The 13,368-nt window shown below is 44.3% G+C and overlaps 1 protein-coding gene across 12 annotated transcripts in view; it reads right to left on the reverse strand.

The window, feature by feature from the left end:
• Window positions 1-13,368, reverse strand: part of arnt2 (aryl-hydrocarbon receptor nuclear translocator 2) — a 104,148-nt gene that overhangs the window by 68,666 nt on the left and 22,114 nt on the right. For all 12 annotated transcript variants that reach the window (XM_031812380.1, XM_031812378.1, XM_031812370.1 and 9 more), the window contains one exon: window positions 2,671-2,773. In XM_031812380.1, the coding sequence (XP_031668240.1) occupies window positions 2,671-2,773 (103 nt within the window). The remainder of the gene's footprint in view (window positions 1-2,670; window positions 2,774-13,368) is intronic.

The following is a 13,368-nucleotide window of genomic DNA, read 5'->3' on the forward strand; positions in this document are numbered from 1 at the left end:
GAACCTGCTTTTGTGTGTGTGTTTGTGTCTGCTAAATGACACGTGTACTGATTAGATGACTGCATAGAAATGGAGAGGGACCAGGTCTCTCTTATAGAACAGACTGTATCTCACAGAGACCTGAGAACCTGGATTAAGGAAGTGTAAAAGAAGCAGAAGGGATTTATGGTGATGTCAGCTTTAACGGCTGTAACCAAGTCTACACAGTCTCACAGTATGGAAACCAAGATGGAAGCCATTTGACATGAGTTTCTTTCAGCGGGTGAGTCAGGTATTATTGAAAGCAGAGAGGAGGGACAACCTGGGTTTTTCCACTGATCAACAAAAGGTTCAAGAGGACAGCATCTTCTGCTCTTCTGGAGTTAGCTAATATTAGCTTCCCTGAAATGATGTTGAAAAATGAACAATTCCTTTCCACTTGGTTGCATGGCATGCTGTTCGGGGCTCTGTGTGTGTGTGTTGTGTATTCTCAGCTGTGGTCACCGCAGAGTGCAGACAGTCATCCCTGCATGCTGTTTTCAATTTGCCAAGCGGCCTAAATAGCAAAAGGAACAAAAGACACACACACATTCCAGTCGTCCTAACAAAGCGTGATTAGCATCTGTGAAATGTGAGTGAAACAGACAACAAACACAAACATCTCCATTCCTGTGCTAACGAGGCTTTAGGCACGCCAGGCTGCATCGGAAATATCGGGGAGACACGTGTCGGTGGTCTGGGTTTTTTAAAACCCGCTCGAGTCAAACGTTTAAGTTCAAAAACATTTTAGCGGTCAATCTGTGGGTATTAGGGGAACCGGTTTCTAGATTTCTAAACATCCTGAGAATGAAATAAACAAAAGTAGTGCTCAGGGTTGAAGCCAGTGGGAGGGGGCGGTGGTGCATGCCGCAAACACACCCACCCAGAGGGGGATTCTAAACTGGATTCCCGACATTATGGATTCCTGATTATTGAAATATCTGCAGCAGGATAGGTCATACATAATGACGTGTGAGCTATGGAAGCATCCATCACTTTAACCAATCGTGCGTCTTCACATCATCTTGGGGATAGAAAGCATATGGCTCGATGGCCGCGGGGGGAAAGCATATGGCTCGATGGCCGAGGGGGGAAAGCATATGGCTCGATGGCCGCAGGGGGAAAGCATATGGCTCGATGGCCGCGGGGGGAAAGCATATGGCTCGATGGCCGCGGGGGGAAAGCATATGGCTCGATGGCCGCGGGGGGAAAGCATATGGCTCGATGGCCGCGGGGGGAAAGCATATGGCTCGATGGCCGCGGGGGGAAAGCATATGGCTCGATGGCCGTGGGGGGAAAGCATATGGCTCGATGGCCGCGCAGGGAAAGCATATGGCTCGATGGCCGCGGAGGGAGAGCATATGGCTCGATGGCCACGGGGGGAAAGCATATGGTTCGATGGCCGCGGGGTGAAAGCATATGGCTCGATGGCCGCGGGGGGAAAGCATATGGCTCGATGGCCGCGGGGGGAAAAGATATGGCTCGATGGCCGCGGGGGGGTGAAATTGATTATGGATACACGCACATAACAGTCTACGTCCCAAATGACACCCTATTCCCTATGTAGTGCACTCTATGGGTCCCGCGGGGGGAAAGCATATGGCTCGATGGCCGCGGGGGGAAAAGATATGGCTCGATGGCCGCGGGGGGGTGAAATTGATTATGGATACACGCACATAACAGTCTACGTCCCAAATGACACCCTATTCCCTATGTAGTGCACTCTATGGGTCCTGGTCAGAAGTAGTGCACTATATAGGGAATAGGATGCCATTTGGGATACAGCACGCACCTCCCAGGCAGGTGTGAACCAAATACTGGATGATTGCTGATGTAGGGAGACGAAGGTATCTACATATCAGAGATGACTAAGTTTGAACCTCTTGAAGCTAAGGGACACTCTTTTTATTTTTGGAAAAATAACGATCCCAAAGTAAACGGCCTATTTCTCAGGACCAGATGCTAGAATATGCATATAATTGACAGCTTAGGATAGAAAACACTCTAAAGTTTCCAGAACTGTAAAAATATTGTCTGTGAGTATAACAGAACTGATATTGCAGGCGAAAGCCTAAGAAAAATCCAATCAGGAAGTGACTCATATTTGAAACCGTTGTGTTCCTATGCATCCCTATTGGCCATTGAAAGGGATATCAACCAGATTCCTTTTTCTACGTATTCCCTAAGGTGTCTACAGCCTTTAGACGTAGTTTCACGCCTTTATGTTGAAGAATGAGCGTAAAGGACCACATTGCGTAAGTGGCCAGGTGAAAAACAAAAGGCTAAGCTGTGTTTCGCTATATTTCACTTGTGATTGAAGTGTGATTGAAATATGAATATACTTGTGATTGTGATTGTAATAGACTTGTGATTGAAATATGAATATTTTCTAGTAAGATTATTTGGCCGTTGCGCTATGCTAATTAGTGTAGTGGATCCGGGATGGGTAGTTCCAAGAGTTAAAGGATGGATGAGTCCTATTGGGAGTGAGTCTACAACACAGGTGTTTATCACTTAACACTTTAAATCCCCCGCAGATGGAGAGATGGATCCAGTTGATATATTGGGCACACTTGCGCTCACACACACACCTAAGACAGGCAAAGACCATCCATGTGCTCATGGAGGAATGACACACAGACAGACACACACCTCATTCTGCAGATGAAGGATCGTCTGGAGCCCATGCACATCCTCATAGACGACTGTTGCCCCTCTTTCTTCACTGTTCCTGTCTTCAGGTCCAGGATACGCCCTGAGGAGACAGAGAACATGAGATGAGAGACGCTCGCTCACACACACAGCCTTGCGGCATGCTGAGGTCCGGGAGTAGAGCTGCGCCACCGTTTCTGTCAGGAACATTTTTGTTCGTCGGTGTATCCCTCCCTCGTTTCTCATTAAGTGTTTGGAGAGGAAAAACAATGTAATTCCTGATATTTAGTCTAATGTAATAAATGGAGAGAATGTCTCTTCCTTTTCTCTCCCTCTGTCTGTCTTCCTCTCCACCCCATTTAGACTATTAGCTGCATCATTACTAGTCTGTCGGAGAAACATGTCTACAGTAATTCCAGACAAATAAGCTTTGTGTGTGTGTGTGTGTGTGTGTGTGTGTGTGTGTGTGTGTGTGTGTGTGTGTGTGTGTGTGTGTGTGTGTCCTGCAGTGATCCGTTCCAGCTGACCCCAGTGTTTTTAATCCAGAGGAATTCCTCCTCCACACACAGTCAGTCTGAGCTGCGTTGCAACTAATTTGTTTGTTAGATGACTGGGGGCTTAGATCATGCTAACAGCTATCGAGTTAGCTAGCGCCAGCCAGAGGTTATTCAGCAGGACAAGGAGAGGATTGAAGCCACACAACACGTTGTACACTCTCCACAATTCACATTCCAGCTATAGACTACACAACAGGCCAATTCAAGGCCGGGGGGGGGGCATTTCCCAAGGAATGTTGATGACAGGTGGGGGGGTTTAATGTTGAAGCTGGACATATGGACAACCTGCCAATAACATTAGTGTAATGAATGCAGCATTAGACAATGTTAACTCTCCAAACTCCCAAAGCATTGATGTGGTCATCTATACTGTTCTATTATTGCAGTGACTCCTCAAGGGAGGGAGGCGGTCAGTGTTTGACCCCAGCTAAAGGCTGGATTGTAGTTTTGGCTACAGTCTTGTATTGGAGAGGATACAAGGATCTCAGCTCCCTCTCTTCCGGAGACTGACCCATGGAGGTCGAACGAGAGCTCTGGACGAATACAACCCATCTTAGCACGGACATTGCTATTGATGGTTTCCACCATTTTAAAGTAGGAGATGAGGCCTCTTCCTACCTCTATGGACTGACCACTATGTTTAGATAAAGACATTATCTCCCTGAGGCTCTGGGATGACATATGACTATTATCATTGGCCAATTAGGTCAGGAGTCCAATTAGAAGGCTCTGGTTTTGAACGTGTTGAAAGGATTTACCACATACCTTCTAGGGTCTTTCTCATGGATTGTTGACAGGTTTTCAAGCTCCATTGGTTTGATTAAAAAACAACAACAAAAACACTGCTCTTAAACACTTCTCTAAAACCCACATGCACAGGTTATTTACCATTATAAACTGGGTGATTTGAGTCCTGAATTCTTATTGGCTGACAGCCGTGGTATATCATACTGTATACAACGGGTATGATAAAACATGTATATTTACTGCTCGATTTATGTTGGTAACTAGTTTATATGTGACCAATATACCAAGGCTAAGGGCTGTGTCCAGGCACTCTGCACTGCATTGTGCATAAAAACAGCCCTTAGCAGTGGTATATCAGCCATATGCCACACCTCAGACCTTATTGCTTAATTATTACCATGGTTTACCATGAAGAAGATGGAGACAGGAGATGAAGTTATTTACCAGTATTATTACCATGAAGAGGATGGAGACAGGAGATGAGGTTATTTACCAGTATTATTACCATGAAGAGGATGGAGACAGGAGATGAGGTTATTTACCAGTATTATTACCATGAAGAGGATGGAGACAGGAGATGAGGTTATTTACCAGTATTATTACCATGAAGAGGATGGAGACAGGAGATGAGGTTATTTACCAGTATTATTACCATGAAGAGGATGGAGACAGGAGATGAGGTTATTTACCAGTATTATTACCATGAAGAGGATGGAGACAGGAGATGAGGTTATTTACCAGTATTATTACCATGAAGAGGATGGAGACAGGAGATGAGGTTATTTACCAGTATTATTACCATGAAGAGGATGGAGACAGGAGATGAGGTTATTTACCAGTATTATTACCATGAAGAGGACGGAGACAGGAGATGAGGTTATTTACCAGTATTATTACCATGAAGAGGATGGAGACAGGAGATGAGGTTATTTACCAGTATTATTACCATGAAGAGGATGGAGACAGGAGATGAGGTTATTTACCACTATTATTACCATGAAGAGGATGGAGACAGGAGATGAGGTTATTTACCACTATTATTACCATGGTTTACAATGTAGAGGATAGAGACAGGAGAGTAGAGGTATGTTTCCCAAACAAAACACCAGACCAGGAACACATTGGCTACATCATATGTTATTTCCCCTGAGAGATCAACACACCCCCACACACTAAGACACTAACAAGTGCAAACAAGTTTGTTTGTGTGAGAGTGAGTTTCCTCGGCTGTGTTTGTGTGATCTCATGTTCTAACTGACGGAGGTTAGGCTTGGCTGGGCTTCCAGGACAGCAGAGAACAGGCGACAGGAGAGAAGTCATCACACACACAGGGCTTGGGTTTCGGTAAATGACTTAACAAGGTGATAGTTTAATCAGTGAATTCCAGGGCTGTGTCTAGAGGAGATGACTAAGATGTTCTCTTGTTAGCAGGAAAGCTGGCGGGCTAGCTGCTGTGTATGTGTGTGTGTGTGACGCTATCCTCTGCTTCTCTCCATCTGTCAGTTGAGCGCCACAGGTAAAGTTTATCCTGGAACTAATTCCATGTGAAACACTGCAGGGTAGAGGGAGAAGAAAAACACTGTTGCACATGTCTGGACACCATCAGCTGTGTGTTGATTTGTGTTGAGCTCCCGTTTATATAGTGTGTGTGTGTGTGTGTGTGTGTTATCCCCATTGGTCAGGGATGGTCTCCACTTAGTGATGATTTCAGGGAAAGCGGGAGGAAATGAAGGGATCAATACACTCCACACAGGAAGGGCGATCAGCTGGAATGACGGCATCCCAGGGAGATCCAAGGAAAGTGGAGCAGCAAAGACATGCAGACATTTGTAGACTGTGTGTGATGTGATATGTGTGTGTGGTGATATGTGTGTGTGGTGATATGTGTGTGTGTGTGTGTGTGGTGATATGTGTGTGTGTGTGTGTGTGTGTGTGTGGTGATATGTGTGTGTGTGTGTGTGTGTGGTGATATGTGTGTGTGTGTGTGTGTGTGTGTGTGTGTGTGTGTGTGTGTGTGTGTGTGTGTGTGTGTGTGTGTGTGTGTGTGTGTGTGTGTGTGTGTGTGTGTGTGTGTGTGTGGTGATATGTGTGTGTGGTGATATGTGTGTGTGTGCGCCAACTACCGTCCAGTCCAAAAACCACATGTTTCTATGTGTAGTGGCTAGGGGTTGTTTAAGGCCTAGGTGCGCCACACACATGCAGAAGGAATGTGCGGTATGTGCTGTCAAACCATATGTGTCTATGGAGTGTGACACTCAGAGGAGATAAGATAAAGCAGTGACAGGCCACTGAAGTCCTCAACAGCTGCCATGTCACTGCTGCTTCTACTAGTCGACTTTCACCAGTGAAAGAGTCAGACTTTGAAAACCAGGGTCAGTCGAGAGAAAATGACAAACAAAATTAAAAATACCAAAAAATGTAATAAAATGGGGAAGGTAAAACATTTTCAGTGTAAACTTAAAACAACTATTACCAGATATAAAGTAAGTCGGAAAGATAATGGACCTATATACAGTATATTTAAATCATATTATCTTCCAGAACTAACAATCATCACAATAAAAACTAGACAGTCAGAGAGAATCTAAAATTCTCCATGTCATGGCACGGTACTGATGTTGTTATAATGTTTGAGTCACTCAGATAGTATAAGAACAAGGCATAAGCCAGGGCAAAACGTGTGGAATTGCACGGAATTGGCTTTAAAACAGCAAAAACACCCACACTTTGCCACTGCTGTTGAAACAAATCCGAGGGGAAACACTGAATACAGATTTGTTTTTCCTTTGCAAAACATTTTACTACGGTTTGCGATTCAACACAACCCAGGTGTGAAAACTGTGTTATTGTTCCATCTCTGAATTGCCAGGGGATACACAACAGTGATGGAATGATAACCGGGCACAGATGAATGTGCCTGGCTGGCACCAAGCCTCCTCTCTCCTTTAACAACCACAGCTACCCGAACTCAAATGACCAAAATAACAACATAGTTCATAGTTCCAGGGACCATAGTTATGACATCGATTAGTCCTATGGCTTAGACCTTTTGGAACATATTTAGCAGCTGATAGGATTTACGCAGTAAAGGTACACTACGCAGAAATCGCTCCTCGTTCACAAAATATGCACACACCTACACACCCAGGGTTTCCATTAGTTAGTTGTTCATTAGTTGATAATATGAGAAGCAGATAAATAAAACTGGCGCCGGCCAATTATCAGGAATAAAAAAAGACATAGCAAAATAATGGTTCTTAGCCTATTCTTTGATGGAAATACCAGTCGACGGAAATACATTTAACCTATAAGTGTTTATTATTGGGGGGGTAGATCAGCTTTAAAAATGTAGATAGATTGTAGCTTCCATACATGTAATTGTCTGCATTGTTTCCAATTCCCCATATATTTTTTTATATTTTTTTATTTATTTATTATAAGCCACACACACAGTACCAGTCAAAAGTTTGGACACACCTATTCATTCAAGGGGTTTTCTTTACTTTTTCTACATTGTAGAATAATAGCCGAAGACATTAAAACTATGAAATAACACAAGGAATCATGCAGTAACCAAAAATATATTTTATATTTGAGATTCTTCAAAGTAGCCACCCTTTGCCTTGATGACAGCTTTGCACACTCTTGGCATTCTCTCAACCAGCTTCACCTGGAATGCTTTTCAAACAGTCTTGAAGGAGTTCCCACGTGCTGAGCACTTCTTGGCTACTTTTCCTTCACTCCGCGGTCCAACTCATCCCAAACCATCTCAATTGGGTTGAGGTCAGGTGATTGTGGAAGCCAGGTCATCTGATGGAGCACTCAATCACTCTCCTTTGTGGTAAAATAGCCCTTACAGGTGTGTTTTGGGTCATTGTCCTGTTGAAAAACAAAATGATAGTCCCACTATGCGCAAACCAGATGGAATGGAGTATCGCTGCGGAAGCCATGCAGGTTAAGTGTGCCTTGAATTCTAAATAAATCACTGACAGTGTCACCAGCAAAGCAACCCCACACCTCCTCCTCCATGCTTCACGGTGGGAACCACACATAAGGCGATCATCCATTTACCTACTCTGCGCTCCACAAAGACACAGCGGTTGGAACCGATTTCCAGCGGTCTAATGTCCATTGCTCGTGTTTCTTGGACCAAGCAAGTCTCTTCTTATTATTGGTGTCCTTTAGTATTGGTTTCTTTGCAGAAATTCGACCATGAAGGCCTGATTCACGCAGTCTCCTCTGAACAGTTGAGGTTGAGATGTTTCTGTTACTTGAACTCTGTGAAGCATTTATTTGAGCTGCAATCTAAGATGCAGTTAACTCTAATGAACTTATCCTCTGCAGCAGAGGTAACTTTGGGCCTTCCTTTCCTTTGGCGGTCCTCATGTGAACCAGTTTCATCATAGTGCTTGATGGTTTTTGCGACTGCACTTGAAGAAACTTTGAAAGTTCTTGGGATTTTACAGATTGACTGACCTTCATGTCTTCAAGTAATGATGGACTGTTTCTCCTTGCTTATTTGAGTTGTTCTTGCCATAATATGGACTTGGTCTTTTACCAAATAGGGCTCTGTTCTGTATACCACCCCCAACTTGTCACAACACAACTGATTGGCTTGAAAGCATTGAGGAAAGAAATTCCACAAATGAACTTTTAACAAGGCACACCTGTTAATTGAAATGCATTCCAGGTGACTACCTCATGAAGCTGGTTGAGAGAATGCCAAGAGTGTGCAAAGCTGTCAATAAGGCAAAGGGTGGCAACTTTGAAGAATCAAATATAATATAATTTAATAATATACATAACCGTTCAAAAGTTTCGGGTCACTTCGAAATGTTCTTGTTTTTGAAAGAAAAGCAATTTTTTGCCCTTTAAAATAACATCAAATTGATCAGAAATACAGTGTAGACATTGTTAATGTTGTAAATGACTATTGTAGCTGGAAACGGCTGATTTTTTATGGAATATCTACATCGGCATACAGAGGCCCATTATTAGCAACCATCACTCCTGTGTTCCAAAGGTACATTGTGTTAGCTAATACAAGTTTATCATTTTAAAAGGCTAATTGATCATTAGAAAACCCTTTTGCAATTATGTTAGCACAGCTGAAAACTGTTGTTCTGATTATTATTTTTTTTATTTTTTTAACCTTTATTTAACTAGGCAAGTCAGTTAAGAACAAATTCTTATTTTCAATGACGGCCTAGGAACAGTGGGTTAACTGCCTGTTCAGGGGCAGAACGACAGATTTTGTACCTTGTCAGCTCGGGGATTTGAACTTGCAACCTTTCGGTTACTAGTCCAATGCTCTAACCACTAGGCTACACTGAAGCAATAAAACTGGCCTTCTTTAGACTAGTTGAGAGCGTCAGCATCTGGAGCATCAGCATTTGTGGGTTCGATTACAGGCTCAAAATGGCCAGAAACAAAGAACTTTCTTCTTAAACTCGTCAGTCTATTCTTGTTCTGAGAAATGAAGGCTATTCCATGCGAGAAATTGCCAAGAAACTGAAGATCTTGTACAACGCTCTGTACTACTCTCTTCACAGAAGAGCGCAAACTGACTATAACCAGAATAGAAAGAGGAGTGGGAATCTCCGGTGCACAACTGAGCAAGAGGAAAAGTACATTAGTGTCTAGCTGAGAAACAGACTTCTCACAAGTTGTCAACTGGCAGCTTCATTAAATAGTACCCACAAAACACCAGTCTCAACGTCAACAGTGAAGAGGCGACTCCGGGATGCTGGCTTTCTAGGCAGAGTTGCAAAGGAAAAGCCAATAAAACAAACAAAAAGATTAAGATAGCCAAAAGAACACAGACACTGGGACAAAGGAACTTTGCCTATGTCCCGTGTCACATTTTTCTAACAGAAACCCTGACACACACACACACACACACGAAAGTAGAGTGAAAACAAATACTTCAGAGTCAGTGTGCATTATCCTGAAAGGACCCAGAGAATGAGGCTACATGTAGTTTCATTATCCAGACAGGACCCAGAGAATGAGGCTACATGTAGTTTCATTATCCAGACAGGACCCAGAGAATGAGGCTACATGTAGTTTCATTATCCTGAAAGGACCCAGAGAATGAGGCTACATGTAGTTTCATTATCCAGACAGGACCCAGAGAATGAGGCTACATGTAGTTTCATTATCCAGACAGGACCCAGAGAATGAGGCTACATGTAGTTTCATTATCCAGGCAGGACCCAGAGAATGAGGCTACATGTAGTTTCATTATCCAGACAGGACCCAGAGAATGAGGCTACATGTAGTTTCATTATCCAGACAGGACCCAGAGAATGAGGCTACATGTAGTTTCATTATCCAGACAGGACCCAGAGACTACACGTAGACAACTATCCCTCCCTTCATCCACTATCCCTTCATCCCTCTCTATCCATCCCTTCATCCACTATCCATCCCTTCATCCGCTATCCATCCCTTCATCCCTCTCTATCCATCCCTTCATCCTCTATCCATCCCTTCATCCTCTATCCATCCCTTCATCCTCTATCCATCCCTCTACATCTATCCATCCCTCTACATCTATCCTCCCTTCATCCTCTATCCATCCCTTCATCCTCTATCCATCCCTTCATCCTCTATCCCTCCCTTCATCCTCTATCCCTTCATCCATCTCTATCCATCCCTTCATCCGCTATCCTCCCTCTATCCATCCCTTCATCCCTCTCTATCCATCCCTTCATCCCTCTCTATACATCCCTTCATCCGCTATCCATCCCTTCATCCGCTATCCTCCCTCTATCCATCCCTTCATCCGCTATCCTCCCTCTATCCATCCCTTCATCCCTCTCTATCCATCCCTTCATCCGCTATCCATCCCTTCATCCTCTATCCATCCCTTCATCCTCTATCCATCCCTTCATCCTCTATCCATCCCTTCATCCGCTATCCATCCCTTCATCCTCTATCCATCCCTTCATCCTCTATCCATCCCTCTACATCTATCCATCCCTTCATCCCTCTCTATCCATCCCTTCATCCGCTATCCATCCCTTCATCCTCTATCCATCCCTCTACATCTATCCATCCCTTCATCCTCTATCCATCCCTTCATCCGCTATCCATCCCTTCATCCTCTATCCATTCCTTCATCCTCTATCCATCCCTTCATCCTCTATCCATCCCTTCATCCTCTATCCATCCCTTCATCCTCTATCCATCCCTTCATCCGCTATCCATCCCTTCATCCTCTATCCATCCCTTCATCCGCTATCCATCCCTTCATCCGCTATCCATCCCTTCATCCTCTATCCATCCCTCTACATCTATCCATCCCTTCATCCTCTATCCATCCCTTCATCCTCTATCCATCCCTTCATCCTCTATCCATTCCTTCATCCTCTATCCATTCTTTCATCCTCTATCCATTCCTTCATCCGCTATCCATCCCTTCATCCTCTATCCATTCCTTCATCCTCTATCCATCCCTTCATCCTCTATCCATCCCTTCATCCTCTATCCATCCCTTCATCCTCTATCCATCCCTTCATCCTCTATCCATCCCTTCATCCGCTATCCATCCCTTCATCCTCTATCCATCCCTTCATCCGCTATCCATCCCTTCATCCGCTATCCATCCCTTCATCCTCTATCCATCCCTCTACATCTATCCATCCCTTCATCCTCTATCCATCCCTTCATCCGCTATCCATCCCTTCATCCTCTATCCATTCCTTCATCCTCTATCCATTCTTTTATCCTCTATCCATTCCTTCATCCTCTATCCATCCCTTCATCCTCTATCCATCCCTTCATCCTCTATCCATCCCTCTACATCTGTCCATCCTTTCATCTTTATATGATGGATGAGAATCCATCTCTCCCCATCTCTTTCTGACAGACTAAACTCAGAGTGAAGCCATGTGAAGTGAATCCAACTGTATACCTACCACTCCACCCCCCTTTCCATCCCACCCTCACACCGACAGACGGAATGGAGGTTGAAGCATTTCATCTCTCACTTTCCCAGCGGGTCCTCATTCACTTTCGGCCTGGTCCAATCCCTATTCATATAATATGCATGCTCATCCAATCAGTAACCTCGGCATACAAACAGCTCATTAGTCATGCGAGGGCGTAGGATGAGTAACCGGGCTCACTCAATCACAGTGAAACATGAGGCTAATCACAGGCTGATCAGGGGCTGATGCAGGCTAAATATTTTATCTGGAGCTGTTTTCCACTCCAGGACAAATGATCAGGCTACACTGAGAAGACACCAGCTAGGAGATGAAATCAGTTAAACGTTCCAATTTCAGGGGAGTATATTCTACCCCTGTGCAGCAATCAGTGTTAATCTGAGACGTGTGGTTTGGGAGGCGACGGGAACATCCGTGTGTGTCAGAGCGGAGGAGAAATGTCAGCAGAGTTTTACATGGGGCGGCTCAGAACAGATGAGGGGGAACTCGGAGAGGCTGCATCCCAAATGGCATCCTATTCCCTATATAGTACACTACCTTTGACCAGGGCCCATAGGACTTGTGTCAAAAGTAGTGCACTTCATAGGGAAAAGAGTACCATTTGGGAAATCATGTTCAATTGAATTTCACACCGGGAGCATGTTGTTAGCACTCTGTAGGATTACTGTCTCACTCCCACTCCAAAACCAAAGTTTACCCAACATTATTAGAGATGAGTACATGTCCCACGCATTCTGTTGCAAACATGACTACTTGAGGTCTGAAAACCTCTTCTAACCATGGATAACCCCTAACACTCCTATCAACGACCATAACCATGTACTGACATGTATTACATATGCTAACACAACACATTGTACACAATGATAGATACATTTGATTTTTTTTGTTTTACATTTTTTTGAGTGGCCAAAATGTACCATTGGTCCTTATGGGAGAAATAAGGAGTTATTGACCTGAATTGACCTCAACAACCTTCTCTTCCCATCACTATGACTCCCATCACTAAGCTGCCGACAGCAACAACTGCTCCATCACTAAGCTGCCGACAGCAACAACTGCTCCATCACTAAGCTGCCGACAGCAACAATTGCTCCATCACTAAGCTGCCGACAGCAACAACTGCTCCATCACTAAGCTGCCGACAGCAACAATTGCTCCATCACTAAGCTGCCGACAGCAACAACTGCTCCATCACTAAGCTGCCGACAGCAACAATTGCTCCATCACTAAGCTGCCGACAGCAACAACTGCTCCATCACTAAGCTGCCGACAGCAACAACTGCTCCAAACAAAACAACAGTAGACTGAACTGATCTGTCTGGTCTCTCTCTGTCAGCGAGCTGGCAAACACACTTGATTCTAATCATGCACATACAGGCAGGCAGGCTAACGCTAACACACACACACATTTACATCAACTACAAAACAGGGGGAGAAAG

Source organism: Oncorhynchus kisutch, unplaced genomic scaffold, assembly GCF_002021735.2.
Source record: "Oncorhynchus kisutch isolate 150728-3 unplaced genomic scaffold, Okis_V2 Okis03b-Okis08b_hom, whole genome shotgun sequence".
Classification (NCBI taxonomy): domain Eukaryota; kingdom Metazoa; phylum Chordata; class Actinopteri; order Salmoniformes; family Salmonidae; genus Oncorhynchus; species Oncorhynchus kisutch.